Source organism: Gymnogyps californianus, chromosome Z, assembly GCF_018139145.2.
Source record: "Gymnogyps californianus isolate 813 chromosome Z, ASM1813914v2, whole genome shotgun sequence".
NCBI classification, from domain to species: domain Eukaryota; kingdom Metazoa; phylum Chordata; class Aves; order Accipitriformes; family Cathartidae; genus Gymnogyps; species Gymnogyps californianus.
This window is the reverse complement of record NC_059500.1, coordinates 34,643,538-34,653,160: the sequence shown is the minus strand read 5'-3', so window position 1 is coordinate 34,653,160 and position 9,623 is coordinate 34,643,538. Positions and strand designations below refer to the sequence as shown.

Below are 9,623 nucleotides of genomic sequence, written 5' to 3'. Positions count from 1 at the left end.
TTTACTTCTTTTTTTTCATTCTCCTCCCCATCCCATTGGGAGGGGGGAGGAGTGAGCGAGCGGCTCCCTGGTGCTTAGTTGCTGGCTGGGGTTAAACCACGACAATGCTTTATCATACTTTTCTATATTCCAATAATAGCTATCATAAAAAGATGAACAGGATGGTAGGTGTTTATTAGAATGAATAGTCAGCTGGTTGTCTGTACATAAGATATGTACCATACCACACATACTGACCCAAATCACTAGTCCAAAGAAGGCACTAAGAAAAGTAGCATATTTATAGTTTTTGTTTTTTAATTATACCCATAAGGAGACATTCTGCCATGCTCAGAGTATTTGTCTCTTTTCAGGATCAATTCCTTATGCTGCACAGGAACATTGTAAAATAGTGAGGTCAAACAAATTGTATTTGTGACAAAAAATTGGAATTCAAATAAAACAAGGGAGGGGAATAGCTTAATAAAAATATTTATTGAAAAAATTCCCATCAACATAATTTGGCTGTACTAAGTAAGTAAAATGCTGAGCGTGACTATGGTAATCAGGATGCAAACAGCTAGTACCATGAGCAGGATTATTCGGCAACATTTGGAATGCTTTTTTTCTCTCTCTTTCTTTTTTAACAAGGTATCATACCCAGGAGTATAAATATCCCCCATCCAGAACTGTAGATCATTAGGATTTTCCTAAAAGAAAAATCAGAAAATGAACTCAGTTCCTCTCTCTTGCACATAAAGTCATTAGAACATAGCCAGAAGTATTTTGGCTATCATCAGACAGTGATTAATGAATTTAAGGCATCACAACACAAATGCAAGAAACTTTCACTTGAACATAGGTTGCACTACTTGCCAGATGCTGCAAATGTTCCACTGGGGAAAATTAAAACCATGCTTTTCAGCCAGGAACCAAATGTAGGACACCAGCCATTGAAATGTGATTAAAAAACCCAGAAGAAACCATGTTGTCTTCTCAAGAAGAGATGTCGATTTATAAACACAGATCTGAGTCCCTTTCCAAAAAAGGGAACAGCAGAAAAAAACTCACAGAAGTAAGCCTAAAAGGGATTTGTGCCAAACCACAGGTAGGCAGGATCCTGCATAGTGTGGATGAGGCTGAGAAAATGTATGTTATTTGATAACAGAATGTTGTTATGAGCAGTTATTAAAGTGGGTATATAGTATGTAAGTGCCTTGTTTATAGTTCTTCCCTATATAAACAGGGAAGATGAGTTGAGGGGTGTTGCGGTTTAAGACTTCCTCTAGTCACAGAGGTTGTGTTCTGCAGAACTGAAATTCCTGGTGTCTAACCAGATACGTAGACTTCTTTTCCTGATCAGAGTTGTGTTAGTGTCATGTCTGTACCAGAAAATACGTCCATTTTTACTTCTGGAATCCCACCAAAAGAACTAAGCGGGCTGCACAGTGGTTTATAGACACACCACACAGCTCATAGCAATTCACTTTGCTCAAACGCAGTGCAACAGCACGTTACCTTCATGTGGCTGGCCAAGTCAGAGTGCAGCGAGTGTCTGTCGTAGTCTTGCACGGTCCAGGAAGGGGCCTTTTTCTTCTCCTCCCAGTCGTCATCCACCTGGATATCACTGTACAAGGGGTTGCTTTTGATTGTGGATTTCAGGGTGATGGGTGTAATGTGTTTCCCAAGGGCTTTGTCTATCATTTTTTGGCTGACCCCATTCGAGTCTAAGCCCGGCAGCTCAGTGACATTTCTCTTTTCTCTCTGTAAGGCACAAGTTAGACCAGAAGCTGGCTTTCATCTTCGTTTACCTACGACACAGGCCCCCTTCCAGAATTATCATTTGTATTACAACAGAATCATTTTTAAAATTACCCATGCAACAATTTTTCTTGTTCTGGCAAACATCTACAGTGCAGTAAGAGAGCCTGACTGTTCACTCTGGGCTGATTTTTTCCTTCTGGGGAAAGCACGTGGGTACAATCTGAACATTAAATTCTTTTGCAAATGTGAACTGACATTATAATGCCTGCTGAAAGAAAGCCTCTGCTTTAGCAAAACAGTGCTAGGGAGCACTGCGGTAGAAGATGCAGTTCTGATGAAAGCCATGGGCATATCATGCAGGAGCAGAGCTGTAAAGACAAGGCAGAATGAAGCACGGGGTAATGGTAAGTGACTGCCTTGACTGGAACTGTACCACTGACAGCAGGGGTGTGATTTGCAATTCTGTTCATGCTGTTGAATGCTAGATCCATGTCAGGATGTCAAAGAGGCCCTTCATTCAACTGAGGGAGAGTCCTTAATTTGGGCACTGTCAGAACTCAAAGGTAATTAAATATCTGAGCAGTCTCCCAGCAACAACAATCATTAAATCGGACCTTTTAGAACGGGGGGGTGGCAAGGGAGGAGGACGAACAACCCTGGTGGGATCACATTTTTTGAGAACTCACAAGCTGCTGCTTAACACAGCACTAAGAGCCTCTTCAGGAGCCAGTAAGATGGTAGTAACCATATTTTTCGATCTGTAATTGCATGGAGCAATGCAATCAGACTCTCCAATTCAAGCTGTTCAACATTTAGGTTCACCGCAACCTTCTGCCCCCGAGACTTTGAATTAATCTGTCACGGATCTGTGGTTCCGGCGGTGCGTCAGCTTCCCGAGAGACCTGCTTCTGGCAGAGCCCTTGCCTCACGCCAGCACCTCTCCCATGTCTCAAGACTGCTTCTACAGAACCATCACAGTGCAAATTCAGCTTTCCTCATTAGCAAACACCACTTCCCCATTAGCACTTTCGTCCTTAGGAACTTTATGTTGAGACAAGGGGAGCCTTGGCCTGACCCAGTGGCCCTGCGGCAGGCGTGCTGGGAGGGGGGCACACCCCAGCCCTCTCCCACCCTCGGAAACCACAAAGGTGTGGGCAGCACCCGCTGCCAGACTCCCATAAAGTGAGTGCACATTGTAAACAGCTGATGAAGAGGCTGGGACCTGAGAGATTTCCTTCTGTGAAAGGACGTCTTTCCCAGGATATTTCACTGCTATTGAGATCTCCAGCTGTTAAGGTGCCATGGGCTGGACGGACTTCAGCAGCTGAAGGGCTCACTGCTGCTAGGGGTACATCCTGCTTCTCCTTCCACCTTTCTGGTTGGAGCCCAGGGGATCCCAGCTCCTCCCGCACACTGGCTCTGGTTGCTGCTCGCATCCCACATCAGCCAGTGCAGGTCCCTAAGCTGATAGCAAACTGTTGGCTTCTTCTGCATGAGTAATTTTCTGCCCCCTTCGTGGGCTGGTGAATTCACTTTAAGTAGAAGCCAGCTGCTACATGTTATCACCTTCTTTATGTCTCAATGCCTGTGCACACGCATAGACACCTGTGAGTTGGTCTGGTGCAGGCAGGTGTAGAAGGAAGCAGGAGGACTGGTTTCCTTCAGAAAAGAAAGGTGGAGAAGAGAAAACAACAGCCTTTGTTTAAGAAACCCTAGGAGGAAGCATCATACTGGCATTCTTATCACTAAATTGTGCACAAGTGACTAAGCATGTTTCCCATCAATACTTACCATTAGTAGGTGGGTGGATCCTCAGTGCCCTCCCAGTCCCTCTATTAGTTCATAATTTCCATATGTCATTCCTTAGCCTTGACATATCCCCTGACAATATTACTCTTTGCATTGCAGTTACAGCTGGCACTGAAGCCCTCTGGGCTGTACTGGCCAGATTTCAGCTGAGCTGGTGTTTTTAACTGTTGTTTCTTTCTGACTGCATTTTATTTTATTTTATTTCATTTCATTTCATTTCATTTCATTCTGTTTCATTTCATTTCATTTTATTTATTTATTTTATTTCTTATTTAAAATTTGTCATTGACCTTAATGATGCTTCCCTCAGGCTTGCTAGATAGTTGAGCTTGGAGAACATTTTGTTGAAGAACGCAAACTGTCACACCAGGGGATGCCCTGTCTCCCTAGGCTAAAACATTGTGAAAAGAATGCGACTTGACAATAATTTCTAAAGCTGTTTTAAATAAAATGCTACAAAACTTGGAATAGATGGCGTGATGCAAAATTTGTTCATGAAGAGAGTGCTTTGTGGCAAAAGTTTTTGCCCCTTCCGTCTGGAGTACCTTCCTTTTCATGGGCATGAGAACAGGAGAATGTGGTAGCCTGGAGCAGAGGTACAGAGGGAATAGGATGGGAGGGGCAACAGGGTTTTATCATGACAACTGGACTGGAATTTAGGGTAGGAGGTAGTTTGCAGAAGTTTTAGAGACCAGACATTGAAGTGCCAAGCTAGTCGGGAGAATACAGTTGAGTGCAGGCAAACACTTAGTTGTGAAACTTCTGCAGTAGGTATGCCCTAGAGACTAGTTAGGAAAAAGGAAGGACAGAAGCCTGAACCACATATGGGGAAAAAAAAAAAAAGTTTAGGTCCAAGAAGTGATGCAGAGAAATATGAAGAAGATTTCATGAAATGTATGCATTTATAGAAGAAGAGAAACAGAAGGAGATTAGATAATAAAAATATGCCTGCTAGTATTAATTCCAGCAAAAACTACATATTTTTTCTTTTAAGTTTCAAAACATCTCCCAACAGTTTTCACAGACTTCTATGTTTTGATTCTGATTCATTAAGCAAATGTTCAAAGAAAGAGGAAAGTATTGTAAACTTAGGTATTCATATGCGTTACAGAATTTATATGGTATACACTGGGTCTAAGAAGCCAGTGTGAATGAGGGTGGAACAGATCACATCGGAGGCAATTTACGTTACTGTTCACTGAATGGAAGGAGGGAACAGCAAACACTCAAAGCAGCAATAGTTATGAAGAACTCTGAGAAACCGTAGTTGAAATGTGTTGACGAAATACTCATTTAACAAGATGAAAAATGCTCAACTCGGCAAACACGTAACTGTGTTTGATCTACATAGAGCTCATGAGCAAGAAAACTGTTACGGTTTATAACTTGTGTTTCACTGAGAACAGTTTGTCCCTCTCTGACAGACCCAGAGAGCTGGCATGTACAAAAAGAGAATTCTGTAAAAAGCCTGAATATCTACAGAGAGTCAATGTTAGTTCCATCCCTGGGTCAAAATGTGCTTACTCTACAGGTTTTTCTTGCTGATTATTTCACAGTGCAAATTATGCATGTAGGTACATTACAATATATATAATTAAACATTATAAATTAATCTATATTGCTAGGAAACATTTTGATCTCATTTTTATCTTGACTTCATTCTTTTGTTCCCGCTGTTGTCGTTGTTGTTAGCACTGAAACAACCTGAGAGTCTAACCGTTCTTTCCTCAGTCTGTGATATGAGACATTAAGCTAATCATCACCCACCAAAACCAGGACAACAGTTAAGGCTAGGCCTTGGTCTCAAGCCCATCTACCTGCAAGAAGAGATCAAAGACACACTTGAAAAATTAAGGAAATTTACTTCCTGGAAGTCGAATTCTTCTTTACTCCCTCCCAAAGAGAGTTAGTTCCTCTTGTCCCATGGTCAGCCAGAGTCTCCAGCTGCAGCCAGGGGAGATACTCAATGAAAGTGACAAATGCTGTCGATGGGCAGCTACGCCTAACAGTTTTAACCAAGGGAGTCTTTAAGAAACTTAAGGCCATGATATACTGCAGGATTTGTTTTGTAACAACGTCCTCAATCCTAATGAAAGTGGGTAGCAGGGTGATTATTATATTTGCATGTAATTTGTTCAAGACTATAACCCTCTGTTGTGCAAAAGCCTTGTAACGCACCCTGGAGGACTCTCCCAGCACTTGGAAGGGCATTTTTCTGATGTAGAGACCTAAGACAGACAAAAGGTCTGACAGACAAAAAGCTGCTAGGTGGTAACTCAGGAATCCCTATGATAGTTGTAACAACTGTATAGGTATTGCTAGGCATTTGGTGAACAAAAAAAGCTCATTTATCATGTTAAATAATTATTAGCTCTTTAGAATTTCCTGAACAAGTCTGATCTCATAGGGGATGCTGTGGAAAAGCAATCAGGAAGGCAAGGAGTAACTGAGGGTAAGTAAGCAGATCAGAAAGACAGTAGGGCAGACAGTTCACATCAAGGATTCCTGAGAATGCAAGTTTTCTTATTGAAGGAACTGAAAGGGATCTGAATTGCTTGTCAGAGACATAAGACAGCATCAGGTATTTCAAAGCAACCTGGGAAGCCACCTGACATGGATAGGAAGGAGATCAGTAGATGGTTATAAACACTTAAGCCGAAGTGACAGGAATATTTAGAGAAAAGTAGGCATTCATACAGACTATTTTAATTGTGCAGCATTGAGAGTTCTTCTGTCCTCGTAATGAATTGTTTATTTGAAGAAAGCTGTTTTATCTGTCATTGGTAATGGAGTTCTGCAGGGTTGTGAGTGCATTATATAAAAACTTCTGTACGGTGTCAGACCAAAGCTCCTGCCATCCTTGCAGCTGGCTCTGATTGTGGCCAGTTGCAGAAGTCTAGGGAAGAATAAGGGAAAGAGTGGACGTATGTAATGCACATATGAGCCAGGGGACAAACAAGTGACTGTAACCCAGCACCTAACTTATAGGTAAAAAAAAAAAATCCTTGTCCTGGTACACAGAGAAACAAGCAAAGGCAGGACACAGGTGTTAGCTCAGATGAGAGACCAGGAGGAGTTAGGAGTGCAGTTAGCACGGTAACTGTAATATCTGCAGGCCAAAATTTGTTCGGAGTTGTGAATTCCTAAGCAAGAACAGCATGACAAGAAGTAGCACAGTGTTCAAAGACCAAATGCTCTCTGCTGTCTTCCAGAAATAGGGAAAAAAGGGAAATACAAGCAGGAAAGAGAAGCCTGAGAATTGCAGAAAATGACCAGGTACACTACAGGGGAGACATGCACCCCAGATATCAGAAGCAGATATAGGGGATTAATCATCTGGTGTATGCTGAGCATTAAAACATATTGTGGGGCAGAGAGTCCAGTGAGACTGGAAATTTTCAGGGCAATCAGAAAGCCGTCAGTAGCTAGTCATTTGCAGGAGAACTAGTCTGTGCTTTTTATGCTGCTTTTCACAAGGAAGGGCTAAGATTCCTGGACCGCTTTATGGTTTGTTTTATTCAAAGTAGATGATGAAAATATACGCTAAGCAGGGAAGCTGTTCAGTTTGCCTGATACAGAAGAGGAAAGTAAGGAGAAAGAGGAGCAACTTTTTGGTCAGCAATAGGAACTGCTGTTATGTCAAGCTGCTTTTTATAATGGAAATACATTTGAAAACTTATAGGTGGAGAAAAGACATAAGCGCTTAAGTGCACTTGAATTTAAGTGATTTCATAATAAAGGTCTGGAAGAGACCAGAAACACACCACTGAGAAGTTGCTTTACACGGGAAGCCCTGAGTAGCAATAGTTTCTTCAAAGAAAATGAATTTCTGAAGAGGGAATTTAGGCTACTCTCAAGGTTTAATGACTTTGGGAGTCTGTAGGTCACGCACATATGTTCTGAAATGAATTCTCCTCCCTCGCCCCCCTCCCCCCCCCATTTCCGTTTCTGAATTAACTAACCCTTAACCCCATTAGCTCTCTCATCTTAAAGCAAAACATGTTATTCCTGTGCCATTAGTTCTCCACTGTGCCATCATGTTTATTCTAATGTCTGGAACTCATCAGTTCTTTTCCCTTTATTTGATTGTCAACAAAAGGGAAAAAAGGAGGCGAGCTCATAAGGGAGAGAGAATAAGGCACAATGAATTTTATCTGGACAGCTTGAATTCACTAATGACTACATTTAAAAGTATAGGTTGTGCCCTAGGTTTGACATTTATAAAACATACCGCATTGCAAACTGCATTTCTGGAGACATGGTGAGCACAGACATTTCCTTTGAAATGGTCATCCCGGGGCTGGGAACAGAGTTCCAGGAAAACCCTCTTGCTGGTGGCGAAGGGCAGAGCGCAAGTCGAAAAAGCACAGGGCTCCCCGCACATTTTTATTCCTCCTGCAGCTCTGCAGCCCTGGCTCGGTGACAGTGCGTCCTGTTTAACAACAATGGGGAGAAGGATCCCTGCTGCGGAGGAGGCTCTGTGTGTGGCTGCCTCCCTCCTGCACAAAAGAGAGGCTTAGGTGGGGTGAGGAGCGAGGCCAGCATTGCACCATACCCCATTGTTTGGGATCCCGCAGGCTCCTTCCCTTGGTTAGGGCTCTTTGCATAGGAGACGATGGACGACTGTGTGTCCCCCCCTCCCAGCTCTCCTTGGGGAATCGCCAGCAAAGATTATACAATATGAGCAAAGGCGGCTGGAGGCATTGGGGTAGGCAGAGGGAAGGGTGTCTGGGGTGGGAAGAGGCTAGGGAAGGTAAGGAGGGTTCATGGAAGCGGGTGTCAGGATGGGGAGGACTTTTGCATGTGGATGAGGACTGGAGTGGACTCTGGGAGAGGGTGGAGGGGTTTGGGGAGCTGATGGGGAGAAATGTCTGAGAGGGCAGAAGTGGAACTGGAAGTAGCTGTGGGAGACTTTAAGGATCTTTCTCTTCCCCTCCCCTCCCTCAGGCTGAGACTTTTTCGGCTCCCACTCCTCATTCCCCTGGGAAATTGGACCCCCACCCTAAGGATCCTCAGGATGCAGACCCTACTCCATCCCCCCCCCCCCCCCCCCCCCAACTGCTTATGTGCGTCTCCGTCCCTTGACAAGAACCAGACCTTGGAGCTTTTGCTCATGCTAAGGGTGGGGAAAGGCGAGGGGCTCCCCGGGCAGCAGGAAAGGAGCGCTGTGGAGCAGCAAGTGGGGCCCAGAGGGGTGTGAGCTGATGCAGCTGTACGGCTGCTGATCCAGACATGAACTTCTCCTCCGCCAGCTCCAGGGCCTCTACTAGGCAGCGCACATTTACATTTTTACCAAGAAACTGCTGCTACCTCTATATAATAACCAGGATTAATACAGTCAGTGTGTTTCACACTTTCAAGAGCTGTCGGTCAGGATAACAGGAAGGTTGAAGTAGAATGAGAAAAACAAGGCAAAATAAAGAGGAAGCTACAGTGAACTATGTAGACATATATAAACTTGCGAGACACTAGCAAGAATCTCTGATGCTCTCTCTAGTGTGCCTTTTTATCGAGTTTAAGGGATATGACCTGGCTTTCAGGTTTAAGTCCGGGGTTTTTTCTTATTTCTTCGGAGAGCATGTTCCATTCGCCCCTTCAGTACAATTCATCGGTATTTGACATCAGTAGACTTTCTGGGAAATGCTATGAAAATGTTACAATGAGCACTAGGAAGCCTAACGTACTGAAATAAAGTCAGCGGACCGCCCTGAAGAGAGCAACTCTTCTCTTGGAGCCTGATCCTCACTGAAGTCAATGGGAAAACTTACAGGGGTATTAGTGATGCAGATTCAGAGATGCAGGAAGCTGAATCCACAGCTGAAGTCTCAGCCTCATGTCATTTGTCTCCTGATCCCAAAAACAAGGTAGAAAAATCAGGAAAAATGTCAGCCTTTTTTAGATCTTACCTGTAAATAGACCCTGTTGTGCCACCGCTGCACTCCAGGTAAAGCTGCTTCTGGGAATTTCGCCAGGCTGGCTTGTAGAAAGGCAGAATTTTTCACTAAAGACTTCACCTCGAGTTGCAGGAATTTATCGGGATGGTTGTTGTTTGGCAAAACGGAGAAGTCCAT

General features: G+C 43.6%; 1 protein-coding gene across 1 annotated transcript; it reads right to left on the bottom strand.

Annotated features, from left to right (window-relative positions):
- Positions 1–509: 509 nt before the first annotated feature.
- MINAR2 (membrane integral NOTCH2 associated receptor 2) lies at positions 510–9,623 on the bottom strand. Its single transcript, XM_050913752.1, has 3 exons — positions 9,459–9,623; positions 1,498–1,743; positions 510–689 (listed from the first exon to the last, which is right to left on the bottom strand). Exons 1-3 carry the CDS (start codon positions 9,621–9,623, stop codon positions 510–512), a joined length of 591 nt encoding a protein of 196 aa, XP_050769709.1.

Excerpts from the sequence above, each read along its gene's own strand:
- MINAR2 (XM_050913752.1), bottom strand. The coding sequence starts at position 9,623 with ATGGACTTCTCCGTTTTGCCAAACAACAACCATCCCGATAAATTCCTG. Across the intron at positions 1,744-9,458 it reads ACAACAGGGTCTATTTACAG|AGAGAAAAGAGAAATGTCAC; the intron begins GTAAGATCTAAA and ends TGTGCCTTACAG. Across the intron at positions 690-1,497 it reads ACTTGGCCAGCCACATGAAG|GAAAATCCTAATGATCTACA; the intron begins GTAACGTGCTGT and ends TTTTTCTTTTAG.